Source organism: Typopeltis vanoorti, chromosome 7 (assembly GCF_054136105.1).
Source record: "Typopeltis vanoorti isolate ZY-2024b chromosome 7, IOZ_Tvanoo_1.0, whole genome shotgun sequence".
NCBI classification, from domain to species: domain Eukaryota; kingdom Metazoa; phylum Arthropoda; class Arachnida; order Uropygi; family Thelyphonidae; genus Typopeltis; species Typopeltis vanoorti.
The window spans coordinates 54,514,187-54,536,778 of NC_143555.1; the positions used below are offsets into that span (position 1 = coordinate 54,514,187).

Genomic DNA, 22,592 nt, shown 5'->3' on the forward strand with positions numbered 1-22,592 from the left:
CCCCCCCCCCCACCCCCCCCCCCCCCCACCCCCCCCCCCCCCCACCCCCCCCCCCCCCCACCCCCCCCCCCCCACTATCACTAAATAGATTCATTGCAAAAGCTGATCAGTGGGCATTTCAGGATTGATTTTTTTTTCGCATATGTAAAATTGGTTTCAATTTTTGGGAAGAGACACAATAAATCATTTTAGAGGCAAGAAAGGTCAAATAACTTAGGACAGTAAATGAAATTCTAAGCAACACAATAGACGTAAATACAGGGGGAGGGGACACAAAGGTCACTCAGCAACAGATAATCCACTAATGCTATAGAATAGCCGTAACGAGATTAACGGCGGAGGAAGGTTGGCATGATAAAAGATAGAATGCCGACGAAGTTTTGATCCATGAAAAAAGCTAGGGATTGTTGAATATTTCATCCACACTGGCCGGTTGGGAGGTTAAGCATCCCAAAACACTGATGACATGACTTTGTCTTCTTTAGTGTTGAACAACCGGCTTCTGTCTACTGTTTTGACTGTGCTGTTTGGATTCTGGTGTGCACTGGTGAATCCATGGTAATAAATCCATAGTAATAAATCTCATCCATAGTAATAAATCGACGCACAAAATCAGTTTTATTCTAGATAAAACGCTCCAAGCACTGTCCAGAGATTTTCATGCGAGTGCGTTTTTGATCTGTATGGCACCCATCTTGCACAAAGTGTTTTCATTTGCAATTCTTCATGCAAAATATATCCTACACATTCTTTTAAAATGCCTATAGTCTCAGCAATAGTAATTTCATGCACTTTGACTCGCTGGTCATCCAATACCATACATGCACTGATCAATGATTTCTGGTGTTGTTACACTTTTTTGGACGTCCTTCACACGAATCATCTTCAAAGCTGGTATGGCCACGTTTAAACTCGGCAGCCCATTTCTTAATTGTTGAAAATGAAGGAGAAGGGTGCCCATAAACTTTTATGAACTTTGAATGAATTTCTTTTGGCGTTAAACCTTCTTTCACAAAGAATTTTATAACTGCACAATACTCAATTTCATTTCAAGGGATACAGACAACACTTTGGCTTCCGACAGCTCTGTAAAAAAAACTACTTGATAGAATGACTTGCAATTTGACATCGATGCTTAAAAAAAAAAAAAGAGAAAATCTTGCCGATAGTGTTGCTATTTATGGTTGAGGCCGAGAATTTTTCAGACCACCCACGTATATCGCTCTGCATAATGTCTTATTTAAACATATAATTATAGTGCTTTAAACAGCTTCTCTTTTCACCAGATATGTATTCAGAAATTTTGATATGGCTGTGCAGTATCCCAAAGGTACTAATAGTGTGATGTAGGGGTTAGTTTTGGGATCACTGTTGTTCAACTTGCATATTAATGATATTGGGACAGGTTTAACTGGCAATATGCAACTGTTTGTAGATGAATAATGTAAAGTCAAACAGATGTTGTGACCTTATACGAGGACTGAATAGATTGTATGAATGGGCAAGTAAGTGGAACTATCAGTTCAATATTGCAAAATGTAAGCTTAAATTTGTTAAGCAATGACCAGATGTAAAGCATAGACTTGGTGAGGAAACTTTAAAGGAGATAGAGGAGATAAGAGATCTGGAAGCGGTGGTGGACAAGGTCCTGAAATTCAGGGCCACATTGCACAAGCTGTGTAGACGTAACAGTGGATAATGGCAATGATGTGGAGGACCCTGACATGAAGAAATATAAAGGTTATGATGCCAAGGAATTAGACCTTACATAGATTATTGTGCACAGATTTGGTCAGCAGGTTTTCATGATGATGATGAGAATATATTAGAAAGGGTCCAAGAGAAGATTCAGAAAGGTGGTCAATGGTCTTTGGAATGTGAAGCTTGAGGACAGATTAAGAGAATGTAAACTGCAAAGCTTCATGAATAGGAGAAGGGGGGGGGTATGATTGAAACATATAAGTTAATAGGGATTGACGGGGAAGAGATTTTTCATAGAATGGGAAAGAGGGAGATAGAACAAGAGACCATTCCTGGAAATTGTATAAGGAGGATGTGAGCAGAGGAGTGAGAAGCAGGTTCTTTACATGGTAAGTGGAATGCATTGCCTGAGTGTGTTGTGAATGTATACACATTGAATCAGTTCAAGGCATGGTTTAAGGCATGGATGAGCTTTGTGTGTGATAGTGTGTAACTCCCACTATGGGACTCTGACTCCAAGAAGGTCAGATGTGAATAATAATATCATCTTGCTAGCTGAGAATTATCAACTTAATTCAACTTATTTTGTACCTTCATTTTTGTTACTGGTTTTCAATCAGCTAAGTCCCAAATTAATTACACTGATTCTTTCAGGTAGATACCTAATAAAACAACATCCCCGTGCAAATGGAGAAATAACAGGTTAGTATTTTGGCCAATTCTCTACATTCCTTATAGACTACACGAAATTTCCTCATAGTCTAGTTTTGACCAATTCTTCCACAAATCTCCATTATTATTCATCATCTCTATGGATGACATCAGGAAGGACAGTGACATTAGGCCTGATATCAAAACTGAAGATACCTTACTTGGCTTTTTACTTTATGCAGATGATGTTAGACCAATAAATAAAGGCAACACAACTGTGCAGGATCCCTAACTAAACTGAATAACTACTGTAATAAATTTGATAAGAAAATCTGAAATAAACAGACAAAGGCTATGAAAATAAGCAAAATACTGAATCAAATGCATCCAACTGAATTCAATGGAGACCCTACAGAACAAGTAAAAACATTTCAGCTTTTAGATACAATTTTTAGTGAAGATGGGAAATTAAACATGGATTTAGAAAAAGAAGTAGCAAAGCTGGTGTGGTAAGAAATCATCTGAATAAACTTATATGGAATAAGTGTAAGGTTTTGAGATGATATCTATAGAAGAATCATATTGAAAATGAAGATATTAGGAAGGAATGTGACGTTTTTAGCATTGAAGAATATGTGAGTAGATCTAATCTAAATGTGGTCACTAAAACAGAATGGGAGAGGAGAGATTAGCAAAATATGTTTTTTTTTTTTTTTTTTTTTGCCATGATGGCAGGGGAAGACCAAGATCTAGGGGAACTGATAATGTAAGAAGTGCCTTAGAAGGCTGAAGTATAAGATCTGATAATATTTGAATCTGGCCAGATAATAGATCAATGTGGAGGGAATCTGTCAAGAGGAAGTTAGTAAAGATGCAAACTTTTCATTCAGTATTATTATAATACCCTGTATCCCCCCACCACCACCTCCTCTAAAGGTTCATATCAGGAATTTGATGAAGATGATAATTCTTATAATGAAGGAATGTATGACAGAGAGGAATAGACAATGCCATAATGGAACTCACTGTCTAAATAAGTACAGACACTTGACATTGATATACAACCAATTTTGCCACATAAAAGCAGAATTTCATGTTTCAACACAAAATATCAATGTCATACTGGAGGATATTAATGGTTTTACATGGGGCCAGGCACAGAATGAAATTAGATAGTCTCTCTCTTCACTCACTCACTCACTCCCACCCACCCACCCACCCACCCACACACACAGCATTAGTGAACTCTGTCAGGACACTTTCCAATCTTGTGCACTATAAATGGTTTTGTGAAGGGTAGGTTATGCCTCAGTAACTTGCTCACATTTTATTGACAGATGAGGTAGATAAAGGTAATGGGTTTACAGTGACTGCTGGACTTTGCAAAGGCCTTTGACAGGATACCACATGGGATTCTAATCAGTAAACTGCAGCACATGGGGATGAATATAGAGTTGGTGAGATGGATAGGAGGGTGGTTGATGGAGAGTTACAAGAGAGTAATTTATTCAGGAGTAAGTGTCCAAAAGAAGGCCTGCGACTAGTGACATGCCACAGGGCTCTGTGATCAGACTGCTACTGTTTAATTTATTCATTAACGATATAGGAAAAGATCTGAGAGGAACTGTTCGGTTATTTGCTGATGATGAAAAGTTGGGTAGAGCAATAGTTAATACAGATGATGTCAAAATTTTACAGGATGATTTGGATAGATTGGCCGAAGGAGAATGGATGTCAGTTTAATGTGGCAAAATGTAAGGTTATATATGCATTTTGGGGTGAAAAGATTACCAGCTGCATACCACATTCGTGGTACTATACGCAAGGAAATTCATGAAGTCAGAGACTTGGGAGCGTTAGTGGATAGGGAGTTAAAGTTTGGCGGGCATATAGCAAAAGTGGCTAAAGCAGTTTCAGATCACTTGGTTACTGAAGAATACTTTGATGAGCAGAGACAAACAGTCCAGACCCCATCTTGACTACAGCATGCAGATCTGGGCGCTAAGGTTTCTTGGTGATGCAGAGGATCCAGAAGCGAGTAATCAAAATGGTAGCAGGTCTATGGAATGAACCTGACAAGAACAGATTGAAGATTTGTGGGTTACAGAAATTGGTTGATAGGCAGAAAAGGGGTGATATGATTGAGCAATACAAATTACTGAAGGGGTTTTACAAAAGTAATTCCCAATTAGTTGATAGGCAGAAAAGGGGTGATATGATTGAGCAATACAAATTACTGAAGGGGTTTTACAAAAGTAATTCAGAGGAAATTTTTCAGAACAGGTCTGGTGGTGGGAGAACTATAGGCCAATCATGGAAACCAAGTAAGAGTGTAGTTAGCAACGGTGTATTAACTAGATTTCTTGCTTGGAGAGTAGTAAATGAGTGGAATGGTTGCCAGAGTCTTTTGTAAGTACCAGCTATGAATGAGTTCAAAGCAAAGTATGATAGATACTGCACAAATGCTGGATAGTTCTTAACATGATGCTTAGAGTCTCCCTCGATGAGTCTAAGCACTGCTTGGAGTTTCCCGTAATAATTATAATAATAATAATAATTAAAGTAGCTTTTCTATATTGCCTTAAAAAGAAGTCTGAGACTTTTCCAAAGGTAATAACAGACATATCTGCAATCTAACTTAGAAGTACATTATTAAATGACTATTTTTGTCTCTGGTTTAGTAGTAATACATAAAACATAAGATAGTAAAATATTAACTCTTACCTTACACTCTTAATAGAAGATGCATGGAAAAGCCATTCATGCAGTTTGTGGCATTTTCCTTTCAGAGTTTCCAAACAGATATTGGATATTTGAATTGATTTCTTTTCAGCTCCAAGATTAACTGTAACATAACTAGGCATGTACTGTTTTCTTGGTTCAAGGACCAAAATCTGGAGAAAGATTTCATATTTTATTTTATTTTTCCTCAGTAACGTAAATTAAGAAAAATCATTGAAAAAAAAAAGATTAAATCAGTTAAAATACCAAACTGCTTGGGTTATTCTGAAATTTAAGGTAAAAATATTATCACATAAATTATTAACTATTAATAAGATTACAATACATGTAATAAACTTGTCATTATCAAAATACTCAAAACATAGAACAATTTTGCATATTAGCTGATTAATTAATTCAAATCTTTGAACATAAAAAAAAGATAAAAATGAATTCTCACATATTTGATTACCTTGGAAAACAGTACAATAACAGTAATAGCAGCAATGTAAGTCAGGTTGGCTGAGTGGTTAGCTTATTTGCTATCCAACCAACAGGCTGAAGGTTAAAATCCTGCCACGGGAATGAATGCATGAGATTATCTAATTTTAGGTGGCAGATGAATTTCATTGCTCAGTGTTAGTTACTGCCCTGCTTATTATAACCTGAAGTGTCACAAGTTCTATACTTGGTCTCTTAATATTAGCACTAATAACTGTCAAAATATCAACAGCTACGGGTGGTAAAAAGATCTAAAAGTGTGTTTAGTCAGTCTAAATAACATCAAACATCGATCATCACCTGATTTTGCCATTATTAAAGAGTACTAATCTAAGTGTTATACTGAAGACATATTAAATTGTGAAAGTCCCTTGTGATAACTCTCCACTCAAAAGAGATAAGTGAGTGAAATAAAAAGCAAATGCTCTGTCAGTGAATTGAATTGAACTGGCCTCTGTGATAAGTCACTGGACTCAAAGTGTCCCTGTAATAATAACAATATTTAAGTTAACTGGAAGCACAAACATAAAATTATATCTGTGCATCAGGTGGTAAGGTTACATTGGGTATTCAGAACTGTAGTTTTTTAATGAAATTACAACATAGACTAATATTAACAACAAATTTAATTAATGTTATGTAAAATAGCTGACACTGGGTTGTATCAGACTGCAATAGTACTGGTGATTATACTGACTAGTCTCCCAACATATACTAGTGGCTTCTTTTGGGTTATGAAGAAAAAAATAAATAACACAATAAAGGGGAAAACAAACTATTACATAACAAAAAACCAGAGCATGTAGGAACCATCACACAAAAGTGAAAAACAGAAAACACACATGGAACATGGAAGTTGGCATGGGTCAGTCATTGTTCAGTAAGTGTGTGCGATAGTTGGCAGATAATTTTGACGTGTAGAAAGATCTAATAAGTGACTTCCAAATATCATTCCCGTTTCTGTTAAGTGTGCTTGTGACTGCATAACCATCACAGATGGTTTGATGTTGCATGCAGTGAAGTTGTCCTCTATATAAGGCATGGAGCTCTTGTCCCATTCAATATTATGGTGAGTGTGGGAGAAGTGGCAAAACTAATTGGTATAATCATTTGTACCACTATTATTATTATATAAAGACCCCGAATATTATTATCCTAAGACAAAGGGACCTCCTAGATAAATCTTTGACTCATCTAAGAGGTCCTTTTGTCACACACACAGCTCATCATACCGCACCTTAAACACATTCAAATTCTCTGCAGACACCACACTCTCAGGCAAGGCATTTCAATCATTCACAACTCTGCTTGCAAAAAACTTGCTTCTCACTCCCTTGTTCACACCCATCCATAGAGGTCATCCAGGGATGGCCTCTTGTTCTCTCCTGGTTTCCCACATTTTATGAACAACCTCTTCAACACTGAGCCTATAACAACTCCTTGCAAACTTGTACGTCTCTATTATATCAAACCTGTTCATCCTACCCACTAGAATTTTTAAATGTAAATTGGATCTTCTCAACCTTTCTCCATGTCCAACATTTCTTCATTCTTTTGAAAACAAGGTGACCAAATCTGTGCCCAGTAGTCTATATGCAGTCTAATCAAGGCCTTATACAATGGAACAAGAATCTCCTTACTTCTAGAAGTCAGTGTACTCTGCATCATTCCCAGAATTTGCTGTGTTGTCCTCACAATTTTGACAATGTGCCCTCTAAATTTTAGATCCTTATCCACTATCACCCCAATATCTTTTATTTCCTCCATCTTCAACAACATATCCCTGATAATCAGTGGTGAGCTATAAGGGGCTCTCGCGAGCCCTTTGTTAAAGTTTTTTCAAATTTGCGAGCCCCTTATTCTTCTTGTTTACTTTTTTATTTTTTCAAGAAAAAATTTTTTTTTTAAACATATTAAGCAACAAACTCATACGGTAACCTAACAAAAATTAGTCTACTCGGCAGTGTATAGATTATTTGAATTATTGTTTCAACTCCTATATAACGAATGCACCCAAGTTTGAAAATAAAATAAGCACATGAGCTATCTTTACCCTTCTCCCTTCTGGTAGCCAATCGTATGGTAAAACCAGTAGCCAATCAAATGTTTTATAAAAGATTATAAAAGATTTCATTCTTATTATATTTTGATAGTTAAAAAATGTTTTTCTTATGTAAGATAAATTAACACAGTTGATTGTGTGCAAATATTTCATGTTTAGATCATGAAATATTTGTTAAAAAATAATAGCCTTTAAAAGTTGATTGTCCTCTCATACTTTTTGATTGGAATTTCTACGCAAGCTGTATTAATAAAAGTTTTGGTGTGAAGTATGGCTTCTTCTTCTTTTTATTTTATTTAAAAAAAATTTTTTTTTCTTGACGATGCGAGCCCTTTGTTAAAATTTCCATAGCTCACCACTGCCGATAAGCATAAATTCTACATCCCATCTTTGTTTCCTAAACATCAAAAACTTACATTTTGCAACATTGAATTGGCATTCCTACGAGGGTGCCCATTCACTCAATCTATTCAAGTCTTCTTCTAAGGCCACAACATCTGCTCTACTCCTCATAGTTCTTCCCAACTTTGCATCATCTGCAAACAACTGAATATCTCCATCCAAATCTTCCACAATATTACAGCCTAATAAAACCTAATGTCAGTTATTTTACATCACATTTGTTTTTTGGTCGATTATTCTACATACTCATAAAATTTAATTCATATTTCTAATATTTTGTCGTGTTAGCTGCCTCAAGAACTGTGGAAAAGAGAAAGAGGAGGAGAAAAGCATGGTTTAATAGAGAGTGTGATGAAGCTGTAGCGAAACGAAGGGAAGCACTATTGAACTATCTAGTGGATAGCAGGAAGAAAGATGCATATGAGAGGGTGAGAAGAGTGGTGAATACATACCTATGCAGGGAAAAGCAAAAGTATCTTAATGAGCAAGTGGCTAGTATAGAGAGAAATAGGGTGACAAATAATGGACGGGAGATGTACCGGACGATCAAAGCCATGCGAGGTGCCCAGACACAAGTGGCAACCATAAGAGATGAGAGTGGAAATCTATTAACAAACTCAAAAGATGCTCTCACTCGGTGGTATAGATATTTCGCAAACTTGCTGAATATCAATATCAGAGGATTATACTCCTCATCAAACTGCTGAACCATTTATGAAAGGGCCGACATTTAGTGAGATTAGTCATGCTGTCCGCATGCTGAAAAATAATAAGGCTCCAGGAGTGGACTGCATACCAGCGAAGCTCCTGAAGAATGGTGGGACGTCCTGCTGGAGCACCTGCACCGACCCATCTTGATGATTTGGTGAGAAGAACGGCTGCCGTATGAGTGGAAGGAGTCGCTGATCACCCCCAGTATATAAGAAAGGAGATAAGGCTGAATGCAGCAACTATAGGGACATCTCACTACTGTCTAACATCATGCTAATGCACCTCACACCATATACAGAAGAGTGCCTTGGTGACTACCAGACAGGCTTCAGGAGGAACTGTTCTACAATAGACCGACTCTTCACGCTGCGCCAAATTTTTGAAAAGTGCTGGGAATATAACCGGGAAGTTCATAATATTTTCATAGACTTTTTTAAAGCCTATGACTCAATAATGCGCCCAAAAATATGGCCGGTGTTAGAAGAGCTGGGAATTCCTCGAAAACTCCGAAAAATGGTGCAGGTATGTGTAGCTGGTTTGAGAGCAAGAGTGAAAGCAGAAGGTGACCTGTCGGACCTGTTTCAAGTACAGACCGGTGTGAAGCAGGGTGATCGAGCTTTCTCCGATTCTCTTCAATCTAGTGTTGGAAAAAGTAATTAGAAACACACAGCAAGTGGCAGGTGGAGTCGACATGGGGGTGCAAGTTAGGATTCTTGACTACGCGGACGACCTGAACATCATGGTGCATCAATGGGACGACACAGTGGCACTGGTTACTGCTATTGAGGAAGCTGCAGAAGAAGTTGGCCTGAAGATAAACGCCGAGAAGACAAAATACCTTTTTATGAGTCGCCATGCTGCTCAAGATCCAGAGGGAGCTGCACAGTTTGAAAGGGTGAAGGTATTTAGGTTCTTTCGTGACTGAAGACAACAAAGTTGAGGCTGATGTCCAGAGTCAGGTAAATGCTGCGAACGTGGCCTATTATCAGGTGCGTCCCCTTTTCACCTCGCGCTTGCTGTCTTGGACTACAAAGGTGGGACTATACAAGACTTTGATCAGGCCTGTTCTCCTCTACGGTGCTGAAGTGTGGACGGTCACAGTGAGACAAGCTGATCACCTGAGAGTATTCGAGAACAAGATGCTACGATGTATCTATGAAGGGGTCATGGCAGAAGGAGTCTGGAGGAGGCAGTCCAATGCTGCCATACACGCTTTATACAACTCAGCAGACGTCTTAGTGGAGCTGCGAGCCTGGCATCTTCAGTGGCTGGGGCACGTGTACCGTATGGGCCCCGAAAGGACTGTGAGACAAGTGTGGGAGGCCGTCAGGGAGACTGAGAAGGAGATGGGCAGATCAGGAGAAAGAAGACCTGCAGGCTGTCGAGTTGGAGACAAGAACATGGCAGATAGTTGCAGAGGACCATGTCCAGTGACAACATGTGGTGCTTGAGGCCAAAAGTCCTGCCGGGCTGATAGCGCCTGGCTAATGTAATGTAATATTTTGTCAAAGTCAAATTGCCATCATCTGAGAAAACAATACAATATGTGCACACAGGGACTAACTACTGAGGAAAGCATGGCAATCGAAAACAAGCCTAATGTTTTAAATAGTGCTCCCTAGCGAGCTAAAACGGATCCTTGGCTTAAATATGGCTGAAGTAAATTTGGGATGGTTTTATGCAACCACATTTGTATAGGTTATATTTGCTGCAGTGGAGTCGAGTGATCCTCTTCCAGGATATCCTGTGGCACATATACAAAGTATGGTCAACAAATCTTGAGGAAAACTGTAGTGGTGGAAACATATAGTTATGTTAACTGTGCTGCCTGTTTCGCCATAGTATGACTGTTTACAACTGCAATGGACCTGGTAAAGATCTGGCAAGTCTAAGAACTATGGATGGTCTTTAACACATTCGCTGCCAACTACGAGTATACTCGTAGTGGGTAAACCTGCTTCACAAGCCAGCTACGAGTATACTCGTAGAACGCTTACCGCCGGGAACGAGATTATAGTAGTGACCTTGAAGAAGTGAAAATGCTTGGCTTGTGGGGCTAGCTTCTAAACTGTGTATTCTCATAGACCGTATATGCTCTGTACAAGCCAACTACGAGTATACTCGTAGGACGTTTACCTCCGGTAACGAGATTATCGTACTGACCTTGAAGAAGTAAAACTGCTCGGCGTAGGGGAACAGACCATGCCAAAGTAGCGTGGCAGCGAACGTGTTAATAGGTTGGATAAGGGATGCCAATAATTTACATGGTTTGCGAGTGGCTGTAAGCTGGTATTTTTTTTAGGATTTTTGTTAGTTTTTCAGATTTGCCTTGGATATATGAAATGGTAATAGCTTTGGTGTAGTCTCTGTTCTGGAGAGGAGGAAAGATGTGTGTGGTTTTGGGTTTTTGGGGTTTTGACATTTTTTGATAGTGGGAATTATAGCTTTGCTAAGAAGGCATTTTGAAAATGGCAAGTTAGTGAAGAAGGCACTGTTATCAACATGCCATGATCCAGTTCACCTTAGAAAAGGAAAATAACAACGGTTTCTCCTTCCTGGACACTTTAATTACATATCAACCTGAAGAATCCCTGGAATTCTCTGTTTTAGAAAGTGGTAGATACATTTATAGTCATCTCCCCCCCCCCAACAGTATAGTATTATTAAACCTTTATATAACACGAATAAATTGATTAATTCAGATAACAATGCATGTATTTTTACATATTACAGAGAGTATGGATTTCTTTAGTATTTGATATTTTAATCTATATATATATATATATATTGGAAGTATAAAATCCACCTCACCTTCCCTTGGAAGGGCCTGCAAGGGATGGTGAGTTGACTTTCAAAGCCACATTATAGCAAGACTCTAGGGGTGCTTTATATATGAACCACATGTTTAAGAATATAATCATAATGGATATCACAAATCTTCTTGGGTACCATGAAAAGTAAAGCAATTGTACATATGTTATGTACAATTGCTTAACCTCTCCCTGCAAAAAAAAAAAAAAAAAAAAAAAAAAAAAAAAAAAAAAAAAAAAAACATCATAATAATAAACTTTAAAAAAAACGCATGTGTGTATATATATATATATTCCATTTAGGTAATGGATGATTCATCTCTGCTGAAACAATAGTGGCCTAGTAATAAATCTGGGAACTTGAATTGACTGTTGTGAAGTCAAATCTCCAGTGTCTGTCCTGTCTACTGTCATTTGTTGTTATATGCAGTGTAGGAGATACCCACAAGAATATTGAACTCATTGTAGAGACCCAGTCTCCCCTTTGAGGATACAAAAAGAGCCAAGTAGTTTTCCAGGGTGACCATTAAACAGTGTAAGAGACCAGATGGTAATGCATGGAATACTGTCAAGGCTATCACGAACACAAGAAATGTGTGCTCTGTGAGTGGAATATATGTCTGTAGATCTTTTACACAATACTAAATGACACTGCTCTTTATTGTATTACACAAATTAGGGACTCTACAACTGTGTCATCAATAATTATTTTAATTTCCCAACGTTCAGCCCTTCATATTAAGTTCATCATCTGGAGTATATACATATATATATACAGAGACAAGCTAAATTAAATTTCACATAGTATGCTGAAGAGACAATGATTTGATCAATGGTTATTCTACTGCCCTGACATCTCATGAAAATAAAATAAAATTACAATAAATAAATGAAATAACTACATCAAAGCTATATTCTATTTAAGACATAATCAGAGAACCATTCTTTCATATAGATAGTTTTGTTACAGTAAAAATGATGTCCTAATTTAACATGACAATTGTTATATTAGATTTATGATCCTGGATTACCTATGGTACTATTTATAATTAACTCTTAGGGAGAAAGTTTAAGTGGGCAGAATATGTGACTTCCATATGCTTGGGATTTTTAGATCATTATTATAAGATTAGGGTGAATGATGAGAATCTCACAGGTCTTCTTAAATTTATGTTCATACCATGTTTTGGTATGATGTAAACAGCAAGTGCTTTTCCTGTCAGTTCTATGTAAAGTGTTCAGGGCATGATCAGAAAGACCAGACTGGCCATAGTTATTATATTTAATGTGTCGTTTATATTCCAATTTACTGATAGGAATTGTGCGTCCTCTGTTTCCCCTATATAGGGCAAATTACAGGTGCAATGAATACGGTATACTCCAGGGTGGGCCAGTGGAGGGAGTGAATCCTTTGATGAGTTGCGTGAGTTCTTTAATTTTGCAGGAGATTTAAAGGTGGCTTTAAGGTTGTATTTTTGTAGTATTCTGTTTATATTATCTGATATAAAGAAGTTATAAAGATTCGTTTGAACAGTTTTAGTTTTTTTCTTATTGGCATAAATTCTACGATAACAAGCAAAATGACTCTCCAGATCTCAACAAACAAGCATTCTTCAATTAACAACTGGATCCATATCCATTACTTGCTGCTTAAGCGATTCTAAACTGCGAAATATTCCATCCAGTTCTTTGACTGTTATTTCCTTTGGAACCTCATCTTCACATTTGTTCGTCGTCTTCATATGTGCATTGTTCAATTTCAAGAAGATCGTTGTCACTGAAATCTTTTGAATTTGAATCCAATAATTCTTAAACATCTTCTACATCAACACCATCAAAACTGATGTCTTCACCAATTGCAACGATTTCGTTGACCACGTCGTTCACAGGATTTTGAAAACAACTTAAGTCATTAGCGCATTCTAGAAGAAGGTTTTTCCAAACAGCTTTCATGCAACTAGAAGACACTTGCTCCTACAAGTCACGAATATTCTCAATTGCGTGTTTAATGTTAAATTTTTTCCAAAATTCTGGAGCGTAATAGCATTTTCTCCCGTTGTTGTTTCTACTGCCTTTGAGAATGGCTTTTTAAGAAAATAGGCTTTGAAAATTGTAATGATGCCCATGTCCATGGGTTGTAGCAACGATGTTGTATTTGGTGGGAAAAATAAACCTTTCACATTCTCACACAGATCATTAAGAGAATTTGGATGACCATGAGGCTAGCAGCCTCGTGGCATGAGCATGATTTTGCATGGTAAATTTAAAGGCGTGTTAATCAAAACTCTTGCTGCGTATATCAAGGGATTGCTGCAATTAATTTCGCCGCGATAATCAAATCCGTGTTAAGCAAGGAATACCTATATTTCTAAGTCTTTTATTCAGGATTTTATTGTAAATTGTAACCTGTATTTAATAAACCTATTCTTCTGTAATTTCCACAATCATCTGCTTTCTTAAATATTAATATAACTTTAGCTTTTAAAGAATCTAATGCAATCTCACATTTCATCCAAGAGTTATTTATTAATTTTAAGAATCTGTGATGTAAATATTCTAAACCATACTTCCTGTCACTGCCTTTCATGTCTTGCCATCTAATCCGGTTGATTTTCTATTTTTTGATGCCTTTGTTGCTTTTAGTTCTTCCAATTTTATATTGGAAGAGCTACAATATCAATATTCTATATCAGTACTGATTTCTTCATTATTATTTTCTGTTATTAAATTTTTGTCATACTATAAATTCTTATAATGTTCTATCCACTGTTTCTCTTATAACAGGTTTGGTTTGTGCTGTTTCTTCGTTGTTTAATTTCCTTAATATTTTGTAGGCTCTATCTTGTCTTCCATGTATGTCTTCTTCTATTTCATTAATAAATCTTTCCCAAAGAGATGCTTAAGGTTAAAGCTGTATAACTGAGAGAAGACCTCCACACAGCCTTTAAAGGAATGCGAAGAACCGACCAGGGCTTCTGACTTCATGTTCAATCCTCACCTTCTCGTGGTGCACCCTGACAGGTATCTACCTCGATACTGAACAATCAAGGATGGGCTGGCAATTTGGATTTGGCTGACCAAATTGTATTCTTATTGGCTTAAACCCAAAATATAAAATGATGGTACAACTTGCCAGAATTTCCTGCCGGGTGGAGCATCACCTGGTTAAATAAGGCCCTGTTGTTTTTCACCAGGGAACCAGGGCGAACAGCAAAAAGTCAGCTACTAGAACAAATCCTAAAAAATACCAAAACTTAACATCACAAGAGTTCAAGATCGGTAGTATCAACATTAAGAAGCCTGCATGGCAAAGAAATGGAGCTAAATGAGGAATTGAATAAGTACAAGATCGACATAATGGGGGTGGGAAAAAAAAAAAAAAAAAACTGTTGTCATCTTTTGAGCAATAAATACAAAATATTATATACAGGCAATGACAATCAAAGAAAAGTAGTAGTACCATAGTATTCCTAAATCACTTAAGAAACTGACAACGTAGATACGAATATAAATTAAATAACACTTTAATAAATATTTCCGATATTTCGGCAACGTCACATTCCATCTTCAAAAGGAACTTACAAAAAAAGGCACGTGCACGTAGGCACTACAACACAGTAACTGAGAAAGAAGTGATGAAGCTATTCTCCTAAAAGTCCTGATGGTGCCCCTTAGCAGGCTAAGTAGGTGTTCTTGGCCGTTGGGCTGAAGGTCTGTGGATGTAAGCTTCCCAAATTTGGGGCAGTCTCATACAACCAAATTTGTTGAGGTTTGGAGAGTTTCTTAGGGCTGAGGCTGATTCCATAAATAGTCTTTTGAATTTGTATTTGCTACGGTGTATTACTGTAGCTTTCTTCCACCATATTCTGTGACGTGTGTTGAGAGCATGGTCTGCAAGACCAAAATGACTGTACTTGTGAAAACGGATGTAGTCCTTGTGTTCTGAAATTCTGATATTTGCTGTCTGATATCTGCCTGTTTGGCCAAAGTAAGACAGTTTACAGCTGCAAGCATATTTATGGACTCCCAAAAATACATAAAGAAAATGTGCCATTACGTCCCATAGTGGATGGCATTGATTCCCCCCCCCCCCACATACAAATTAGCTCACGATTTGGCCAAAGCGCGCGCGTGCACACACATACACACACACTATACTGGAAACACACCATCACACATAAAAAACTCGGCCCACTTCAAAGTTAGCATAGAAAACCTTACACTCCAACACACTGACATAATGGTCAGCTTTGACATCTCCACCTTATTCACAAATGTCCCACTCAAGGAAACTTTAGAGCTAATCCAAGCTAAATTTTCTCCTGATATTTCAGCCCTATTTCAGTTCACAATGAACTCAGGCTATTTCGTTTGGCAGGAAAAATTCTGCAAACAAATAGACGGGACAGCCATGGGTTCACCACTCTCCCCACCCTTGGTAAATTTCTTTATAGAGACCTTTGAAGAAAAAGCCTTAGCCTCTGCCCCACAAAAGCCAACCATATGGCTTCTCTATGTTGAAGATGTGTTCGCTATTTGACCACAAGGCTCTGATACACTCCTCTCCTTCTTAACACACTTAAACAACCAACACCCAGAATCAAGTTCACCCTGAAAAAAGAGGTAAACAACAGCCTCCCTTTCCTAGACACACTAGGCACACTAGTCACCTGCCAGCCTGATGGAACCTTGGTTTTCTCACATTACAGAAAACCCTCCTATAATACGGGCAGGTAAATTCACCAACAATCCCCCTCCCCGACAAATTATGGAGTGGTGAAAACACCATACAACAGGGTTAACTAATATGTTCTAACGACATGGCCATAAACACTGAACTAAATCACATCCTCAACACTTTCTCAGTCAATGGTTACCCCCCCTCCAAAAAAATAGAGAAAACTACAAACCACAACCCCCCCTCCACAACAGGGATTACTCTAAATCCATCACCATTCCCTACATTCGAGGCACCTAAACAACCAACACCCCAGAATCAAGTTCACCCTGGAAAAAGAGGTAAACAACAGCCTCCCTTCCCTAGACACACTAGTCGTCACCTGCCAGCCTCATGGAACCTTGGTTTTCTCACTTTATAGAAACCTCACCCATAATACAGGCAGATAAATTCACCAACAATCCCACCCCACCCCCGACAACAATATGGAGTAGTGAAAACACTATACAACAGGGCTAAACTAAACTGTTCTAACGACATGGCCCTAAACACTGAACTAAATCACATCCTTAACACTTTCTCAGCCAATGGCTACCCCCCCCCCCCCCACAACAGGGATTACTCTAAAACCATCACCATTCCCTACATCCGAGGCACCTCGGAAAAAATTACCAAAATCTTAAAAAAACGTGACTTGACCTCCTGTTACAGACCATACAGAAAATTGGCATCCCTTATCCGCTCCACTAAAGACCAAAGATGTGTTGAAGATGTGTTCGCTATTTGACCACAAGGATACACTCCTCTCCTTCTTAACATACTTAAACAACCAACACCCCAGAATCAAGTTCACCCTGAAAAAAGAGGTAAACAACAGCCTCCCTTTCCTAGACACACTAGGCACCTGCCAGCCTGATGGAACCTTGGTTTTCTCACATTACAGAAAACCCACCTATAATACGGGCAGATAAATTCACCAACAATCCCCCCCCCCCCCCCCCGACGAATTATGGAGTGGTGAAAACACCATACAACAGGGTTAAACTAATATGTTCTAACGACATGGCCATAAACACTGAACTAAATCACATTCTCAACACTTTCTCAGTCAATGGCTACCCCCCCCTCCAAAAAAATACAGAAAACTACAAACCACAAACCCCCCTCCACAACAGGGATTACTCTAAATCCATCACCATTCCCTACATCCGAGGCACCTAAACAACCAACACCCCAGAATCAAGTTCACCCTGGAAAAAGAGGTAAACAACAGCTTCCCTTCCCTAGACACACTAGTCGTCACCTGCCAGCCTCATGGAACCTTGGTTTTCTCACTTTATAGAAAACTCACCCATAATACAGGCAGATAAATTCACCAACAATCCCACCCCACCCCCCGACAACAATATGGAGTAGTGAAAACACTATACAACAGGGCTAAACTAAACTGTTCTAACGACATGGCCCTAAACACTGAACTAAATCACATCCTTAACACTTTCTCAGCCAATGGCTACCCCCCCCCCCACAACAGGGATTACTCTAAAACCATCACCATTCCCTACATCCGAGGCACCTCGGAAAAAATTACCAAAATCTTAAAAAAACGTGACTTGACCTCCTGTTACAGACCATACAGAAAATTGGCATCCCTTATCCGCTCCACTAAAGACCAACCACTTTCCCTAGACCTATCTGGTGTATACCAGGTCCCTTGCAGCTGTAAACTGTCTTACTTTGGCCAAACAGGCAGGACAGCGAATATCAGAACACAAGGACTACATCCGTTTTCACAAGTACAGCCATTCTGGTCTTGCAGACCATACTTTGGATACATGACACAGAATACGGTGGAAGAAAGCTACAGTAATACACCGTAGCAAATACAAATTTGAAAGACTATTTATGGAATCAGCCTCAGCCCTAAGAAACTCTCCAAACCTCAACAAATTTGGTTGTATGAAACTGCCCCAAATTTGGGAAGCTTACATCAGCAGACCTTCAGCCCAATGGCCAAGAACACCTACTTAGCACGCTAGGGGGCACCATCAGGACTTTTAGGAGAATAATAGCTTCATCACTTCTTCCTATGTTACTGTGTTGTAGTGCCTACGTGCATCTGCCCTTTTTGTAAGTTCCTTTTGAAGATGGCAACGTAACGTTGACGAAATATCGGAAATATTTATTAAAGCGTAATTTAATTTATATTCGTATCTATGTTGTCAATTCCTTAAGTGATTTAGTAATGCATAACCAATGTATAAGCCTGTCTACGAAAATTACCATAGTACTCAATACCAAATATTAGAGACTTACTTAATGTGAGAATTACACAGGTATTTCTCTATTGATTGTTTCTGGAAAGATTTATGCCAGTATACTTGAGAAACGATTGAGAAGAATTGTGGAAGAAAAGTTGGTGAAAAATAAGCTGGATTCAGACTAAATAGAGGCTGTCAGGATCAGATTTTCACTTTACGACAAATAGTTGAGAAATCATGGGAATATAACAAAGATCTGCATTTAAGTTTTGTAGATTTGGAAAAAGCATATGAAAATGTGCTAAGAGCAAAACTATTCAAAACGCTACAGTTGTATGGTGTCGGTGGGACATTATATAAAGCAACAAGAAGAAAGCATATCAAAAGTTCCTGGTAAATAAGTCACCTTGTGCTCGTAGAGAATACAGAGACAAATGTAAGAAAGTCAAACACTGTGTAAAACTACCTAAATAAAAGTCATGGGTAGAACATAGAAAATAAATATCAAGGAGGTGGCAAGATATTCTGGAGGTTGTTGAAGAAGCTCAGAAATAGAGAAAAGAGTGATGTAAAAGGAATTAGAGATTACAAAGGTGACATGAAAACTGGAGAAAAAGATGTCCTTGAAGTATGGAGTAATTACTTCGAAAAACTGCTAAATGAAACAAGCAGTCATAGCATAGTGATAAAATACACTCTACATCCCTGTTGAGTGCTTTTTACCACTGTGCTATGACTACTTGTTTCTTTTAGCAGTTTTTCAGAAATACATATCCATACTTGAAGTAAAAAAAGCCATCAAAGGCCTGAAATATGAAAGCAGCAGGAGTAGATGATATTTGACCACAAATGTTCAAGTATGGAGGTATAAAAGTCTTACAGTGGCTGCACTGCATAGTTCAGAATGCCTGGACAGAGGGACGAATTCCCAATGATTGGAGTAGAGCTCTCATAGTACCTATATATAAAAAGGGAAATAAAACTGAATGTGAGAATTACAAAAGTATATCCCTATTGAGCGTTCCTGTTAAGATATATGCAAGTATACTTGAGAAATGGTTGAGAAGAATTGTGGAAGAAAAGCTTGGTGAAGAACAAGCTGGATTCAGGTCAAATAGAGGCTGTCACGATCAGATCTTCACTTTACGACAAATAGTGGAGAAATCATGGGAATATAACAAAGATCTGTATTTAAGTTTTGTAGATCTGGAAAAAAGCATATGACAAGGTGACAAGAGAGAGAAGTCATTCAAAACGCTTCAGTTATATGGTGTCAATCGGGCATTATATCAAGCAATACTTAGTCATTATTTGAGTTGTAAGTCAAAAGCTCTCCAGAAGAACCCCCCTCATCAAATGCGCTACTTTTCTTCTTTGGATACTAGTCATATAGTCTCATTTCACCTTGAAACTTTTAAGAATCGCTTCATTGCTCACTCTTTCAGTCCAGCTGATACAATCCATTTTTCTCAAGCACCACATTTCAAATGCATTCAATCTGTCCCTTGTATCCTTATAGGTCGTCCAGGACTCACATTCATACATCCCCATGCTCCAGATCATTGTCTTGAGGATTCTTACTTTTAACTGTTTGTTCAGATTTCTGTTTCCTAATATGTGATATATTTGGAAAAATGCTGATTTTGCTTTTTTAATTCTGTTCTTAATTTCATAATTAGATCTATTGTCATCTGCTATCCAACTCCCAAGGTATTCAAAACTTTTTACATTATCTATTCTTTGTCCATTCCAAGTGATTTCCATCCCCTCATTTCCTTTCCTTGAAATCTTCATCACTTTTGTCTTCTGAATGTTTATTTTCATTTTATCTCTCCCTCTCATTTCCACCCTGTTCAGGCTATTCAAAATTCTTTGCAAACCTTTCTCTGTTTTGCTCATAAGGAGAATCTATAGAAAGTAAAACATTTCTGCTACTTAGGAACGATTTTTAGTGAAGATGGTAAATTAAATATGGAAATAGACAACAGAATCAACAAAGCTGGTATTTTAGGAAGTCAATTTATATGAATTAAGAGAGAAATGAGTCAAAACACTAAGTTTGAACACTGTCTTGTATACAAGACAGTATTCAAACCAATTTTAACTTATGGATCTGAGAGCTGGGTCAGAAGTAAAACACTTCACCAAAGACTAGAGACTGCAGATATGAGAGTCCTGAGAAAGATTAGGGGCATGAACAGATGGCATCAATAGCAATATCATATTAAAAACGGGGATATTAGGAAAGAACTTGACATTGTCAGCATCCAGGAATGCGTTAGCAGAGCTAAGCTCAGGTGGTATGGTCACTAAAACAGAATGGGAGAGGAAAGATTAGCAAAACAAGTGTTTTCTGCCAAGTTGGCAGGAAAAAGACCCAGAGGAAGACCAAGATATAGGTGCATTGATACGGTACAAAGTGCCTTAGAAGATAGAAATATAAGATCTGACAATGTTCGAACCTTGACAGGTAGCAGATTGATCTGGAGGAAAATTGTAGACAGGAAGTTAGTGATGATGTAAGTTTCATGTAATACTATAATGTCATTTACACCTCTTGAGGGTACACGGTAGGAATTAGATGATGATGATTATGATCTATCCCAAGCATCATCGTGAGCTTTCTGTACTATGGTTTTAACCATATTTCTTTTTTTTTTTTTTGTATATTTCTTCTGTTTCCTTCATATCTTTTTGAATGAGTGATTTGTATGCCATTTGGCTTTCTTTTATTGCATTTTCTATATCTATGTTCCAGATTTTTAATGTTTTTCTTTTTCTTTCCGAGGAATTCAGAGGCTGCTTATGGATTATCTTTATTAAAGGTTTTGATTTTTCTTCTACATCTTCACTAATTTGGGATTCTTTTAGATAATTTGTTATTCATGATTGATACAGCATTCTAATGCTTTCTTCTTGTGATAGATATACTTTGTATAATTATTCTATTTCTTGTTTTTTTCCTTATTTACTTCCTTTCTCCATTTTGCTAGTATTTCTATTTTAGAGACTACTAAATAATGATCTGAAAAAATTTCACTTCCTCTGTAAACAAGTACATCTCTCACATATGGAGCTAGTTTCTGATTAGTAATGATATAATCAATTATAGATCTTGTTCCTCTGCACATTCCAAGTATATTTATTTATATTCTTGTTTTGGAAAAAAAAAAAAAAAATGTATTGATTATTTTAAAATTATTGAAAATACAGAAGTCTAATAGTTCTTGAATCATTGTCATTCATGCAAATTTCACTACATTTTTCTAAGATATTTGGCATTGGATGTCCAACTCTGGCATTAAGATCTCCTCCTATTATATATAGTCATTTTTGTTAAATTTATTTAACTGTTTTTGTAGTTCCTCATAAAATTTTTCAGAATCTTCTTTCCTGTCTTCTTCAGGGTTATATACTTCTATAATATTTACGTATCTTCTTCTTCTTCTGCAGCATTTCCCACTTAAGTAGGGTCGCTGTTTGCAGTGATTCTCCTCCACAACCTCCTTTCTTGGGCTGTAGCCACATCCAAGTTCTTCATCCTCAAGTCCTCCTCCACCATCTCCCTCCATCTTTTCTTTGGCTGCCCACGCTTCCTCCTCCTCCCCTGCACATCCATCTGCATGACCTTTCTTTCCCACATACTCTTCCTCCCTCCTCATCACATGACCTAACCATCTCAACCTTGCCTCCTGTATCTTTGCTCCAAGTTCATAACTTTCACCGTTCCCCCTTACATAGTCATTTCTCAGACAATCCTTTCTGGTCACACTGCACATCCACCTAAGCATTCTCATCTCCACTACCTCTATCCTGCTGATGTTATTTTTTTCTCAGGACCACAGTTTCCATAGCATATGTCATAGCTGGTCTCACTACTGTCCTAAAGATTTTACCTTTTAGATTGATCATTACCCTCTTATCATATAGCACTTCAGCCATCTCTCTCTCTCCAGTTCCTCCATCCTGCATCCCACTTCCTTCTCAGCCTCACCATCCTCTTTCATTGTTGAATCTAAGTATCTAAAGTCACTGACCTTCCTGATGATATTTCCTTCCAACTGCCAATCTGTATCCTCTGCCATACACTTTGC

General features: G+C 37.8%; 1 protein-coding gene across 6 annotated transcripts in view; it reads right to left on the minus strand.

Moving 5' to 3' along the window:
- Positions 1-22,592, minus strand: part of Ask1 (apoptotic signal-regulating kinase 1) — a 937,451-nt gene that overhangs the window by 574,400 nt on the left and 340,459 nt on the right. For all 6 annotated transcript variants that reach the window (XM_090395264.1, XM_090395267.1, XM_090395262.1 and 3 more), the window contains exon 14: positions 5,077-5,246. In XM_090395264.1, the coding sequence (XP_090251390.1) occupies positions 5,077-5,246 (170 nt within the window). The remainder of the gene's footprint in view (positions 1-5,076; positions 5,247-22,592) is intronic.